Source organism: Cricetulus griseus, chromosome 7 (assembly GCF_003668045.3).
Source record: "Cricetulus griseus strain 17A/GY chromosome 7, alternate assembly CriGri-PICRH-1.0, whole genome shotgun sequence".
In the NCBI taxonomy this organism is placed as follows: Eukaryota; Metazoa; Chordata; class Mammalia; order Rodentia; family Cricetidae; genus Cricetulus; species Cricetulus griseus.
The window spans coordinates 130,634,779-130,650,080 of NC_048600.1; the positions used below are offsets into that span (position 1 = coordinate 130,634,779).

Here is a 15,302-nt window from a genome sequence, read left to right on the forward strand (position 1 = left end):
GTGCTGGGACTATAAGTAGATGCCAATAGAAAATGCTTGGTTTATACAGTGCTGGAGACTGAACCCAGGGTCTCCTGTGCCCTAGGCAAGCACTCTACCCACTGACCCACGTCCCCAGCCTCTCTGCTTATTGGTGACACTGTTAGGGGGGGTTGAACACTCTGTGATGTCACTGTCCTGGTGTGAGGCTATACATCTTTGTGTGTTTCCCATTTTTTTTTTCTCCCTGTGGCCACTGCCCCTTGGTAGACCCAGCATTGCTGGTAATCTCCAGAGAACCCCTCTGCTCCTCCATTGACTGAACACACTGTCAGGGCTGCCCATCTGTTAGCTATTATGTCAACAAGATTCCTACAGCCTTAATGTTAGTCACAAAGCAGGTTTTTTTTTTTTTTTTTTTTTTTGCCCCCAGCTTTGCTTTGCAAAGTTTTGTCGGAGACGCCCTTCCTCGCCCCATCCCCTCATGACCTGGAGACTGACACTTCTGGTGTCCCTGCCATATCTGTGGGTCAGGCACCAAGACTGCCTTTTCCTGACACTTCCTGACATGACTGCAATAGGATCCCCTTTGTCCCTGCCATCGAGGGCCATCTGGACCGCATCTGCGGGGTTTGTCACACTGTGTGTTGGGGGTGGGGGTGTGGCAGAGGACAGCATCCAGAGATCGTTTTCTGCTCCCATGGGGATCAAACTCCGTTGTTGTTGGCCTTGGTGGCAAGCTCTTCCGAGCTAAAAGGGATCTTTTCCAACCCCAATGGAGCCACCCCTCCCCTCCATCAAGTTTCCTCCTGAAGGCAGGTGTGGGCGGAGCCGCAGTGGAGGGAGCTTCTTTGGTGGGAGAGCACAGGGGTCTTGCCAAACCTTCTGAGTGTTTGGTGCTACAAGGCCAGGTGGCATGCTCAATGAGGGTACATGTGGGGGCCAGGCCCCTCAGCAGTCCTGACAGCACCCAGTTCCTAGCTGCCCAGCAGCTCTCTGAGGGGCATCTTTGACCCACCAGGGGCTCCTCTGTGATGGCTTTTCCTCAGAGCTTTCCCTTGTTCTACCACAGCAGACATGGACTGCTGAGTGGGGACCTATCTATTCCCCCTTCCGGGGTCTTGGCCACAGTTACTGGCGTGTTTGTGGGGTGGCAATAGGACAGAACCTGAAGGATCCCTCTACTGTCCCCAACCCTGCCCCATGACCCCATGGTCTCCCTGTCAGCCCCAATCAGCCTCCTGCCACCTTCTCCACTCCTCTGCATGGCTGCCAGCTCTAGGCCCACCCCATCAGAGTTGTGGTCACACCTCCCAGCTCCTCAGCCCACTCACTGCCCCTCACCAGTGCCCATGGTCCATGTGCTGGCGGATCAGGGTGTGTGGGGCCACGGTGCCGTACTTGTCCACCTCAGGCATGTTCATGTCGTCGATGAAGTAGATTAGCTTCTTGGTGCCCGGGGGGCCGTAGTTCCTCCCTGACTTCTTTTCCAGAGGCTTCTCCAGCACTCCTGCGAAGGACAGACAGAAGGTCGTCCGCTACCCACACATCCCCAGGTGGGACCTATCGGACAGTGCAGGCCCTACTGTCTCCCACAGGAGGAGGGGGGTTGGAGGTGAGGGGTCAGGGTCTCGGGGATGTGCCTGGCACACACACAGAGAGAGAGACTCCTAGCGGGGTGTCACAGGCAGCAGGGCGTGGCCACACTACATCTGCCACTCAACTCAGCCTCTCTCTTAAAATGCCATTCAAAGACAGAGGCAGCAGAACCCTTGACCTGGCTCAAGCCCGGTGCCAAACTTAACTGACTGATGTGAGGTTATTTTAGCTGGACCAGCCACCTCTTGGACCCTCAGTGACCCGCAGCACTAGACACTATTGCACCGTCTGCCCAGGACACCGCTCAGCTGCCTCCGTGAGGACAAGACTAGTAGTCCAGAAGTCCCACGGCGGGAGGAGGTGGCTGGGGAGGTGGGGGGCAGGTGTGAGGATGGGGCCGGGCTCTCTCACCCTGCAGCATGGCTGAGGTCGTGTAGAAGTTGAAGGGTACGGCCTGTACCAGGTAGTCATCGGTGCCGAGGCTTTCCAGTTTGTCCCCCATCAGCACCGACTTGCCAGTGCCCGCATTACCCACCAGCATCACCGGCCACGCCTTTGCCATGAGGAGGTCCATGAAGTACCGGATGCGAATGGTCTCCGTGGTGTGGACTAGAGAGGCCTAGGGGTAGGGGATGTGGTGGGAGGGAGAAGGGTGTGGCTGCCAGACAACAGACTCAGCTCCAGCCGGTGTGCCCGTTCCATTGGGTTTCTAAGCCCCCTGGCATCACTAAAAAGCCCTGCTGCAACTTGGGTGGGAGGGGACACTGAGCTCTGCCCCGGCCATGGCTTTGGGGAAGGTCACCTGCAGTGGGACGTCAGGGTCCAGCTCAAAGGCAGGCACTTTATCTGTCCAAGGCATGAATTTCTTTGTTTCAGGGTCGATGTAGTAGTCAAAAATGGTCCCCTGCGAGGGTAACTTGATGGTTTTAAATTCATTGATCCACCACCTGCTGAACTCCACTCGATAATCAATGAGCTGTTGGGAAGGGAAAGGAAAAGGGAAGAAGAGAAAAAGGAAGAGCCGAAGGGCTCAGCTAAGAGAGCTGCAGGGTGGCCTGGTCTGGGTGGTGGGGTCCCCGGGGCGCCCTGTCACCTGGTCCTGGAACATGGCACCTCCGAAAGCCCAGAAGCAGGCAAACACGAAGTAGAGCTCATACAGCTCCTTGGGGGAGTCCGGCGGGGCATTCTTCTCTGTGAGCAGGCACTCCAGCAGGTACAGGATGGTCTGGATGATGGTGATTTCGGGCACGGGGGTGATCCTCTTGAAACCAACCCGCAGCTTGTCCAGGCACGTGGGCAGGTACTTGTCGAAGAGGATGGTCAGGTTGGCCTTCTCCGACTGCACCTTGCGCCTCTCGATCCAGCTGCTCACCACCCTGAGGGGGAGTGATGGCTGCCGTCATTCCCCCTCAAGGACATCGCTGGTGGGGTGGCCAGGGAAGCAGGGGTGTGACAGCCTCCCGTGTGGCAGTGCTGAAAGAAGGCACTGTCAGGGCCAGCTCGCTAGCTAGCTACAGACCCTCGGAGGGTCTGGCGTGGGGGATGCTGGGCCAGTGGGGAGCCTGTGGTTATTTTCCTCTGGATTGGTCCAAGGCAGCTGGGATGGACCCATCCATGCCCCACCCCCTCCACCCTGACCCTGACTCCTTTCTTTCGATGGGTGTCTCTTGAATCCCAAGTTGTCATCAAACTAGGTGATGACTACATCCTGATTCTCCTCCCTCCATTTCTCAAATGCTGGAATTGCTGGCATACAATCACCATTCCTGGATTGTGGGGTGCTAGCTGAACCCAGGGCTCCATGCATACCAGGCAAACACTCTGCCCATTGCAATACATCCCCAGTCTCCTGAGAGTCATCCTTTTTTTTTTTTTTAAATAATTTACTCAACTTAATTTTATGTGCTTTGCTGTGAAGGTGTCAGTTTCCCTGGAACTGGAGTTACAGACAGTTGTGAGCTGCCATGTGGGTGCTGGGAATTGAACCAGGGTCCTCTGGAAGAGCAGCCTGGGCTCCTAACCCAGCCCCCTTAAGAGTCATTCTTATTGCTACCTAGGAAGCATCTTCTCCTGGCTGAAGCTAAATATTAAGGGCTGGGGACTAGGTGGTCACCTGGGGGTGGGGGAGGGGAAGCAGCTAAGGATGGAAGAGACGAGGAGGAGCTGGGACCCTCACGACATCATTCAGGCCTCTGCATCCAGCTGTGCCAGGAGGACCCAAATGACCCACTGAGTGGCTGGAATCCACATGTGTGAGCATAATACATACATATATGTAGACAGAGACTTGCTGTTGGTGAGTTAAACTTGACATATTCATTGGAAGAGCCCCAGTTCAAATACTAGGTGACCCCCGGGAGCCACTCCAGATTGTATGGCACAATGTCATGCCCCAGCATGGTAGTGAGTGGCAGGGAAGCTGCAACTAGCTGCTTGGGCTTGCATGGTGGACCACAGTCAGATGCAGCCTGAGGCAAGCCACTTAACAGCTCTGGGTTCCAGATGCTCCATCTATAATCTGGTCATGTTGACATCACCCCTGCTCCAAAGGGCTGTGCGGGCTGCTCCTCTTAGAGCTCATGGAAGGGAGCCTGGTCCTTGGTAAAGTGCCAGAGGAGTAGCTGCTAAAAGCATAAACAGTGTTGGGCTCCCTCGAGGGTCAGCGAGCTGAGGTGTGCGTCATTTCCAGGATGCCCGACATCATTCAGGCCTCTGCATCCAGCTGTGCCAGGAGGACCCAAATGACCCACTGAGTGGCTGGAATCCACATGTGTGAGCATAATACATACATATATGTAGACAGAGACTTGCTGTTGGTGAGTTAAACTTGACATATTCATTGGAAGAGCCCCAGTTCAAATACTAGGTGACCCCCGGGAGCCACTCTCCATGAGTGACAGGCCTCTCCATGAGCATGCTGGGAGCGCTGCTGCTTCCTACTCTGCTGTGTGGACAGGACAGGAAACTGAGGCTGTGGGCCCTGACACCCTTCATACCAGTATGGCAGGTAAGCCTTTGCCATTTGTCTCGGTGCAGGACATAGTGAGAGTGTGATCCCCACGTGCAGGTGGTCCTCAGTAGAGTGGGCTGACATGAAGATATGGTCTCAGGCTGCTGCTTCACTGCCCGACCTGAGGACTCCCGTGCCACACTGTGGCATTGCCTCGGTGGTGTCACGGACCGCAGTCCTGTGCATGCTGGCTTCCATGTATGCACAAACTCAGGCAGACACACCGGAAGACACAGGTCAGCCTTCTGACATGTCCAGGCACTTCTGGCTTCACTCCCAGAGGCAACTGGGACATGCGATTGGTGTTATGTCCCCTGTAGCCATCTGCTTGAGGACTGCTGCTCCACCTGGGGGGTCTTGTACCCTGGCTCTCTTCACTCCTTCATCAGAGCTCATCCTCATCTGAGTCCCCGGGAATACTCCAGGAGTGTTCGATTCCTGCCTCTGTCCTCACAGTTTCACCTTTGCCCCCCTGTCTGCTCCCCACAGCTGTGCCCCATGACCCCAACTCCTGTATCCTAGAGCTGTCTGTGGCCTGATGCCGTCCATCTCCTGGTGTGGCCGTGACTCGCTTTTCCTCTTGTAGCTCATCTTCGACCCAGGCTTCATTTTGGTTCCCCCTTCCTGTCTTCTGTTCTCCCTGAAAACTCGGGCCACTGCAGATTAGTGGTCTCTTCCATACCCACCCCAAAAACTAAGGGTGTGGCTTCACATAGGGAAGGCGCCTTTATGGATCTCCAGATGTGGTTGTTCTAGGTCACAGAAGACCCTGAAATCTGGTGCCTGGCAGAGGGCCATGTGGTGGTCACGAGCCACCAGGAACTGGTAATAGTTGGGACCAATCCTGTCTAATAGCATCCAAGGATCTGGTGAGCCGCCATCATGACTTCAGGCTTCTCTGAGGATGGACTGCTCTTGGGGGCTCTTCCTTACCACAGTGCTGCCAGGCAGATGACCCTGAGTTTCCTGTCTCAGCAGCTCCCACCCCCACCCCCACCCGTGTCTCTGGCCAGCTCCCAGTCCTATGCCTGCCGGGGCCACCTTCCTCAGTGCCCTCTGGAAGCCTGGCCTCATTCTGCAGCCTGCCTCCCAGCAGACATCTTTCCTCCCACTGAAGAGGGACAAGACACTGAAGTACGAGCTCCCATTTCCTTCTCTCTTCCACAGATGCTTGTGCCTGGACACCTCGGCCTGCTCCCTGCACCTAAGACCGTTTTCTCACCTTGACGAATAAACCTCCCTTTTCTTGCCCCCCAAGAGCACTTGAATTCGGAACTCTTGCAGGTGGCTTCACTTCCGGGGCCTCCTCTGTGCTGGCTTCCACCCCAGTGGTCCTCGGATGTGTCTTGAGTTGTGGATGGACACCTGGCCACTGCCAAGTGCAGGCCGGCTTCCTTCCTCGAGCCTGCTTGTCTTACGGGTGTGATGGAGCTTGTCAGCTTTCTGCTCCTCATGAACTGTCTCCTCAGTGTGTCTGTAGCTCACCACTGCCCCTTGTGTCTCTTCTGAAAATACTTTTTGGGTATCTGTTTCTCTTCCAAAGCAACGTGAATTTGGTAAGGAAAATTAACTTCTGCAATCGTGACCCATATCTTTCCTGGGAAAAATCAATGTCCCCGGCCAGCATGGAATGCTCATGGTTCAACTGACACAGAAGGTGTGCAGAAGGGTCCATTGGATGGGGGGGGGGTGAGGATAGCTGGATTGATATATGGGTTAGTGGACAAAGGATGGATAGATGGATGGAAGGATAGATAAGTTGATGATTGGGTAAGTGGGCAGATGAATTGCTGAGCGTGTGGGTGGATGGATGGATGGATGAGTAGATGGATGGGTGGATGGATGGATGGATGGATGGATGGATGGATGAGTGGATGGATGAGTGGATGGATGGATAGATGGGTGGATGGATGGATGGATGGATGGGTGGATGGATGGATGGATGGATGGATGGATGGATGGATGGATGGATGGATGGATGGATGGATGGATGGATGGATGGATGGATGGGATGGATGGATGGATGGATGGATGGATGGATGGGATGGGATGGATGGATGGATGGATGGATGGATGGATGGTGGATGGGTGGATGGATGGATGGATGTGGATGGATGGATGGATGGGTGGATGGATGAGTAGATGAGTGGATGGATGGGTGGATAGGTGGATGGATGAGTAGATAGATGGGTGGATGGGTGGGTGGGTGGATGGATGGATGGATGGATGGATGGATGGATGGATGGATGAGTGGATGGATGGGTGGATGAGTAGATGGGTGGATGAGTAGATGGATGGGTGGATGGAGGAGTGGATGGATGGGTGGATGGATGAGTAGATGAGTGGATGGATGGGTGGATAGGTGGATGGATGAGTAGATAGATGGGTGGATGGGTGGGTAGATGGACTGACAAGTGAACGCTCATTTCCAACTGACTCAAGACATTAGCTCCAAGCCACCCCTCCCTTCTGTGTCCCCTGAAGTTTTACTATTTTGCCAATCATTGGCCCCATGTCCAAATAGGAAAATTTCAACACCAAATCTGTTCCTTAAGACTTCAAGCCACTCTCAAGTCCACGCCTTCTCCACCCCATCCCTATTGTCCTCAGGCATGAATGAAACCTCTCATGTCACAAACAGTCCTTTCTTCCCGGCCCTTAGCCTTCTTTGGCCGTCCATCCCAGGCCTTCCCGTAAGTGCCAGTCCTCCTCTGGAATGCTGACATAGATCCTGTACTTCCTACTGCTCCCTCTCAGGAAGCAGCTGTGAATTCAGTCTTTGGGGACAACAAGTATCTCCAGGCGGGCCAGCCTCCCCTTATCCCAGCACCCTGAGCGGCCAGCTTTTTGTACCAGAGTGTATCACCAGCCGCCACATGGTCATGTCACTGAGTTTCTGTCATGTGTCACCCTTTAATGCAGTGACAGTGGGGTGAGCCAGGATAGTACACACACTGAACACGGGTGAGAGGGACTGTGCACTTATGTGCGTGAATGGGTATGTATAAGCGTGTGCCACTGTGACACAGCCCATTGACTGCTTTTCTCAGCCACAATCTGGAATGAGAGAGCCCAAGTCTTACTCACGGGTTCCACCCAAGGTCAGCAGGGTTGATGTAGAGTATGCCAGCCCTGGAGACGGTGGCTGGGGTGGCTGTCCTCAGGTGGCTGATCTCGAACACCAGTCTCATGGTCCGATTCAAGGGGATTCGCTCATTGCTGGCCAAGGTGAGGACCTGGGGGAGGGGGAGCAAGCCCATCGGTTGGTGGCAATCTCTAAATGAGGAGCCACTGAGGAAGGCACACATGGCTCTCCATGCCTCTGGCCCCCCCTGCACGCCTGCCTGGCTCCTAGACAACACAGACATCACTTCACAAAACACAACTCTCCCCTCTGTGGGGATCCTTCTCTGTTGTCTTCAACCCAACTCAGGAGCCCTGTTTCCCACACAGGTCTTGCTGTGCAGTCCAGGCAGGTCTTGAACTCATGATGCTGGGAGGGATCATTTTCTTAAGCTACTGTTTCTAGACTATTTCAGAGGCAGCTTCTGCCCCCTCAAGTGTGTTTCTGTGACATGCATGTGTGAGTTGGAAAATAAGCCCCCGCTGCTGTATTCGGGCCTACACGGAGACAGACACACGAGCAGGTTCTTCCGTGGAGAAATGTCTTGTGACGGGTGCCGTCTGTAGGCCACGACTTTCTGTGTGGGCTTCCTAGCAGACTCCCTCCCAGTCACCCTGACCCTGCCCTTGACCCTAGCCCTGTGTGGTCACTGCATATCGCCTGTGAGTTCTCACGGTGGTCCCTTCTCGTGGTGGTGACTGGGGGTTCAGCTGGGAATCCAGGAGTCACATACCTTGTTGTCATCCATGACCGTGTTGAGGGACTCAATCCACATAGGGTCTATGTCCCCGTCCAGGACAATCCACTTGGGGCCGTCATGTGTGATGTTGGCTAGGTCCCGCATGATGGTTGAGAACAGGCCTGTAGGGAGCCAGGCTGGTGATACTCATGGCCATGTCTTAATGGCATGCCAGATGCTCCGGGGCCTTCATTCCTTCATGTCCAGGTGGATCTGACCTTGGCTTTGCTCTCACTTTCTCAGAGGTGGCAGGTCCCCATGAAGGGGACCACAGCGGTCCTCTGGCTCGTCATGGTACCATCCTCGCCCCTGCCTTTGCCTTCTTCTGACCTTCCCACTCCTTCCCACCATTCATCTGCCAGAGGAGGCCACATTTAGCACAGCTCCATCTGTGGGTCCCCTGGGGTGAGGGGTCTCTACTTGGACTTCCTGCCTGCCTGGTGGTGCAGGAGCACTATGTCCTGAGTGACCCAGCCCTGGCTCCATTAGCTCTTCTGCAGCGGCATGGACCTGCAGAGGCTGCGACTCCTCCCAGGGAGCATGCTCAGGTAGCAGGCAGGGCCTCAGAAAGCCTCACCGCACCAAATATAGCTAGACTGTCGGGGCGGGGGCGGTGTGTGTGTGTGTGTGTGTGTGTGTGTGTGTGTGTGTGTGTGTGTGTTGTGTGTGTGTGTGTGTGTGTGTGTGTGTGTGTGTGTGTGTGTGTGTGTGTGTGTGTGTGTGTGTGTGTGTGTGTGTGTGTGTGTGTGAGACTCCTTACACCCCACCCCACCCCACCCACCGTCTTTCCCCACCTACCGTCTTTCCACTCCCTGGTCGCCGGGTTGATGATGCCAAACAGCTCGTCACAGGTGACAGCCTTTGGGTCCAAGTCCACTGCCACTGGCTTCCTCTTCATGTTCTGATAGGTCTTGTTGAGGGACTTGAGAACCTGACAAAGGTGGGGATCATTCACTGACTCAGCGTCCACAGCACCTGTCCCAGAGCCTGGCATACGGTCCTCATGGGGCAGCCCTCTCTGCAGCCCCAGGTGTGTTTGTGAAGTGAGAAGCAGGTGCTGCTGAGCCTGTGTCCCCTGGACAGTGGAGCAGGCTTTGTGATGGGAGTTGACTGATCCTGGAGACCTGGAGACTATTCTAGGACCTGGAAAAGCACACGAGCTCCGTTCTCACTACACAAGCAGTGTGTTGAAAAAAAAAAAAAAAAACAAAAGAAACAGAAAACTACTCATGATTTTTTTCACTCAGAGAAACAGTTTTGAAGGACACTCAGGGATTGTGTTTGTGTGTGTGTGTGTGTGTGTGTGTGTGTGTGTGTGTGCGCGAGCGCGCACGTGTGTGCATACGTGTGCAAGAGAGAGCATGTTTACATCATTTGTGTATGCAATGTGGAGGGTTAGAGGTTAACCAAGTGTCACCTTCAGCAATGCCATCAACTTCCTTTTGAGACAGGGACCCTCACTGTGCTTGAGTTAATTAGGCTGGCTAGGGCTGGTGGCCAGAAAGCCCCAGGGGTTCTCCTGTCTCTTCCTTAGTGCTGGGACTAGAAGCACAGGCCTCATGTTGGCTTTTAACGTGGTTCTGGGGACCAGGTCTCTGTGCTTATGAGGCAAGTGCTGTCCCAACTCAGCTGTCCCCTGGCCCCTCTGTCTTCAGAAATGGATCTTGGTAAGAGTCTAAGCATCCTGCCCTGGAGGCATTTGGCCAGACACTTGGAGGGCTCAGAATGCCAGAGTTACCAGCACTGGTATCGTCAGGTACCACCCTCCAGGGTCCACCACAGCCCCAGGCAATGCCAGGAGACACCCCCAGAGTGTGAGTTGGGGGGAGGCTCAGGCCGGCAGGGGGGACGTATGGGTGGCAGGCGCTGGTGACATGCCTGGGATTTGCCACTGCCTGCGTTCCCGATGACGAACACCGAGTGTCGGACTTGAAGCAGCTCCTCTAGCTGCACGACCTTCAGCACAAAGCTGTCCTCCGCCTGAAGCTTGAGCTCTATGATGCTCTGCTTGATGATCTGGGAGACAAGGCGGGAGACGGCACAGGAAGGAGATGACCTTTGGATGAGCTTCCGAGTGTTAGCATTAATGTCACCCAGAACTCGCACTGCCCCAGAGTCCCAACCCCAAATCCTTCTGGGACCCTCAGTTCTGGAAACCCAGGGCTGGCTGGGGGCCAGGAAGCAGCTCATGGCCCCAGAATTCTTGGAGCCAAGAGCAGGCTTCTCAGGAGGAGTGGGGGTGGGGAGAGAATTACCTTCTCGAAATTCAGGTCTCGCTTCCGAGGCACATCCAGAGCAGGGAAGAGGTCCCCAATGAGCCCCATGAACACGGGCAAGTCGTCAGTCACAATCTTGGGGATGTTGAAGTCTCTCAGTGCCCTCATAAGCACCTGGTCCTCTGCCCGGGTGGGGTCCCCCCTCTTCAAGGAGCCGGCCACCACCAGCACCGACTTGATGGCCCGAAGGCCCCAGTCATAATGATCCTGTGGGGTGGGGTGGGGTGGGGTGGGGACAGAGATGTGAACATACCTTCCTACAGTGGCCAGCTGGCACTGCCAGGCTCAGAGTGGATCTCAGGGCTAGGGAGGACAGAGACAGAGTGTGGGTCCCCTGAGGCTCGACCAGGGCTGCCCAGGAACTGGAAGATCATACCTGCTTTGAGAGCAGCTCTTTGCACAGGGTGTAGAGGGTGATGAACTTCCGGGCCAGCAGGCGGGCTTCCAGGAAGCCCTCGGCCACCAGCATGATCTCACAGATCAACTCAAAGTCGGGCACCACCATAGCACAGGGCCTGGGGGATGAGCAGACAGAGGGCCCTGGGGGATGAGCAAACACAGGGCCTGGGGGATGAGCAGACACAGGGCCTGGGGGATGAGCAGACACAGGGCCTGGGGGATGAGCAGACACAGGGCCTGGGGGATGAGCATGCAGCTATCTCCTCCTTCGGCTTCCCTGACTCCTCAGCTGCCACCAAGTCCCTCTTTATCTGGGGCATGTGTCCCTGCCAGTCAACCTTCTGGGCCTTTCCCCCCCATTGTTCCTCTCACACACACCTGGCTCAGGAAGCTGCAGGCCTCAAACCTCCTCTGACTGGAATCCCCAGTATCTCAGCTGGGGACTGCCCCCACTTGGAGAGGCCCAGGGCTTCAGACAGACCTGCCTGCCATCTTGCTAGCCCTACTTACCCCATCTTGGGAGCTAGCCTTGGGTCCCCCACCTCCACTCACCCTTCAGCCCCTGACACAGCGAGGGCCCCTCCCCTTTCACCTGAATAGGGCCTTCAGGTTCTCGGGCAGCTCTGTGCGTCCGGCGTAGCCAGGGTTCATGGTGATGAAGATGCCCACGGTGGGGATGAGGCTTATTATCTCACCCAGGAAGTTAAACTTCTTTTTCTTGGCCCGAATTGCATCTTGGACACACTTTACCTAGACAGTTGGTACGCAGACACACACCAACGTGGAGCCATTTGTGCGTGCAAGTGTGTGTGAGTGTGTGTGTGTGCGCACTCGCGTGCACATGTGGAAGCCAAATGGCAATGGGTGGCTTCCTCTATTGTTCTAGACTTAACTCTTTTCTGAGACAAGGTCTGTCACTGAATGTGGAGCTCACCAGTTTCCTGGACTGCTGGCAGAGAGCCCCAGGGGTCCTCCCAGCTCCCGCTCCACGGCACCGGAGTCACACACCTTGCACCTGATTTTGCTTGTGTTTTGAAACAGGGTCCCAGGCTGGCCTCAGAGGTCCGCCTACCCTCAGAGGTCCGCCTACCCCCAGAGGTCTGCCTACCCCCAGAGGTCCGCCTACCCCCAGAGGTCCGCCTACCCCCAGAGGTCCGCCTACCCCCAGAAGTCCGCCTACCCTCAGACATCCGCCTACCCTCTGCCTTTTGAGCTCTGCCTCACCCGGCAATGCCTGCTCCCCCTTAAAGCATTTATGTATATGTTTGTGCACGTGTGTGTGTCTGCCTCAGGAGGCCAGAAGAGGGTGTTGGATCGCCCAAAAGCTATGAGCCACCTGGCAGCGGTGTTGGGAACTGAACTTGGGTCTTTAAAAGAAACAGGTGCCTTTAACCTCCGAGCCATCTCTCCAGTCCCCACTGGCCTTTTATGTGGGTTCTGGGAATCAAAGTTCAGGTCTATAGGTTTGTGTGGCAAGCACTTTACTGACTGGATGATCAATCTTCCCACCCCTGTACCCCGGCAGCAATGGCCTTCATGCCCGACTCCTGCCGGTGCTGCGCTGTCCTGGGATTTTGTCACTCGTGGGTGTAATACAGTAGACTTCAGTTGGGGGGGGGGGCTTTTGTCGCAAGAGTGCCCTCTGGCCATGACCAGATGTCTGTCATTTTTCTAACAAGAAGCCACCAGAGCCCCATCTGTAGCCACAGCTGCAGCCAAGGGTCTCCCACCTCCTGCTTACCAGGATGGAGGGGCTTCAGAGATTTGGTCTGCACCTGTGATTTTAGAGAAACCTACAGAAGGCAGCTGCAAACTACCAGATCGTCACTTGAGGGAGCTCCCGGATTGTGGCTGAAATCTCTCAGCTGTTGGCTCCTCTCCCAGCACACAGCTGCTTGCCTGGTCTTGTTAGGCCTGGCTGTGTCATGGTGGGGGCCCCACAGGGCTCACACCTGGGCAGCCCTAGAGGGCAAGAACCAGGAACCCCTCCTGCTGCCAGGACCTTCCCAGCATTCTGTTCCTAGATCTTTTGTGTCCACAAACAGAACATATGCCACGGAACATTCTAGGGCTTGTCCCCTGACTTTGGAGTGGGGCAAGGGCTTGGGGTGTGTACTGGGTCAGGGGCTGGTGGTTAAGCCTAGAATGAGGAGGGTTTGGCAAACTCAGTTGGCCTTTCTCAGATTGGGGAACTGGGGGCTGCTGAGAGTTCTGGAGGTAAGGTTCCCCCAGGCTGTGGGAAGCCCTCTCCCCTGCTTTACCCCTGCATGGGAGGTCAGGAACCCTGGTCCCTGGGTTCCCACTGGCTTTTCCTACTGAAATTCCAACAAGATTAGCAGCTACTACTGCTACAAATCACTGACTTGTCACCAGGCAGACAGGTGGCTGCTGGGTGACAAATTGCAGGATGAAAGCTGGGGACCTGGACTCATGTGGTCAACTTCTGTGCCAGGGACAACAGGTTTGAAGGACCAATGTCTTATGACAAGACTGGAAATCCCACCTCCTGCAACGCCTTCCTTGTGTAACCTTGGAGCTCTTGTGAGCACTTCCCTGACCCGCACACCCCCACCCCACCAGGGACAAGAACGTTGTCCCTCTTTCTGGTATCACCACCTTGCTTTCCCATTTTCCACCATTACTTTTTTCTGATTTGGGGGCAAGTAGCTAGGCCTGGCTTGTTAGGACTTTCAAAGTAGGGCCTCTGGCCTAGGGCTCCAGAGATGGGGTCACAAGTTGACCTGGGATTGGAGGTCAGGCTCAGCTGACCCCAGAGCCCACTGTTTCTACAAACTATGGAGCACCAGGGTTGCTGGGGATCCTGTCTGAAACGTGGCGATGCCCATTCAATACACGTGGCAGGGCCGTACCAGTGAGTTTAAAAGCTGGGGTGCTGGCATAGCATCCACCACCCACTGTTTGAAGACACTGTTCCTTTCTGCCTTGTCTTGGGTTCCCCACTGCTGTCCTGTACCCTGGCAGGGAATTCCCTAGACATACAGCCATGCTTTTCCCACTCCTGTCCTGTTAGTTGCTCCCATGTCCTTTGTGTGCTAAAGTGCTTCATGCTCCTCTGTCTGGTTCAGTGGCCTGGCCTGAGGCCACATCCACACTGAATTTAGGCTTAGGTAAGGCTTTCTTCTCCACATGGACATCTACTGAATAAAGACTGTAACCCAAACGATGCGTAAAGACACTGTAACTTAATTCTTGAAGCACATGGCCGAGTCCCTGCCAAATGCAGGCAGCCAACTGTTCAAGCCATGTTCAAATAAGACAGAGCCCAGCTGTGATCAACCCAGCTGTCCCTATGCTGCAGACACTTCCTTTCCTCCGACTATAAAGACAGCCTGCTTATGAGGTGGATGGTACATTCTGGACCACATTGTCTCAGCCTGCTGCCCGACTGCAAATATTTTCTCTCTGTCTCTCTATGTCTCTGTGTCTCTCTGTGTCTCTGTCTCTCTGTGTCTGTCTGTCTATCTCCTCTGCCCTCTTTGTTCTCAGTTTATAGTCCTGGCTAACCTAGATTTTGTTGCATAGACCAGTCTGGTCTTGAGTCTGTGACGATCCTCTTGGCTTTGCATCACACGGTGGCAGGGATTGTGGGCACATGCAACTACACCCACATAATTTTCTGTGTTCGCACCCCCAAGCAGAACCCGTTATGCCTCCCTGTCTCCCTTGGCTCAGGGGCTACCCTCTCTGACTCTATTTCCTCTGTGTAAACTATGTAGGGACCCTAGGAACCAGGGCAGGGGTCTGAGGCATCTTTGTGTCATCCCACGGGCAGGAGGGTCTCCGGCGTCTAAGATATCATGAAAGTTGGGCAAAGCTCCAGGCTCCCCATTGACCCAAGACCAAACCGAAGGGCCCTACCTGTACAGCAATCACAGACAAGACCTCCACTGAGATCCGGTTAAACTCATCAAAGCAGCCCCAGGCTCCTGTCTGGGCTAGACCCTTGTAGATGTTTCCACAGGACTAGGAAGAGAAAGACAAAGACGTGTCAGAGGGAGGGAGCGACTTCCAAAGACCTGCAGGAAGCAGGTTCCTGTCAGTACCCTCAGGTGGTCCTGACACCTGCCTGAGGACCTCATCCTTTCGTACCTGACCAGTACAGTCCCCGGTGCTTACCTAAGGAAAAGGCTCAGACACAGGCAGGGCTGGAAATCC

At 55.0% G+C, this 15,302-nt stretch overlaps 1 protein-coding gene across 1 annotated transcript in view; it reads right to left on the minus strand.

Moving 5' to 3' along the window:
* The window catches only part of Dnah17 (dynein axonemal heavy chain 17), a 110,801-nt gene that overhangs the window by 48,355 nt on the left and 47,144 nt on the right, over positions 1-15,302 (minus strand). Inside the window, 12 exon segments of the mRNA XM_035448176.1 lie at positions 1,324-1,489; positions 1,990-2,197; positions 2,381-2,554; positions 2,672-2,954; positions 7,676-7,824; positions 8,446-8,573; positions 9,250-9,382; positions 10,330-10,467; positions 10,707-10,934; positions 11,104-11,242; positions 11,719-11,876; positions 15,006-15,213. Coding sequence (XP_035304067.1) covers positions 1,324-1,489; positions 1,990-2,197; positions 2,381-2,554; positions 2,672-2,954; positions 7,676-7,824; positions 8,446-8,573; positions 9,250-9,382; positions 10,330-10,467; positions 10,707-10,934; positions 11,104-11,242; positions 11,719-11,876; positions 15,006-15,213 — 2,112 coding nt within the window.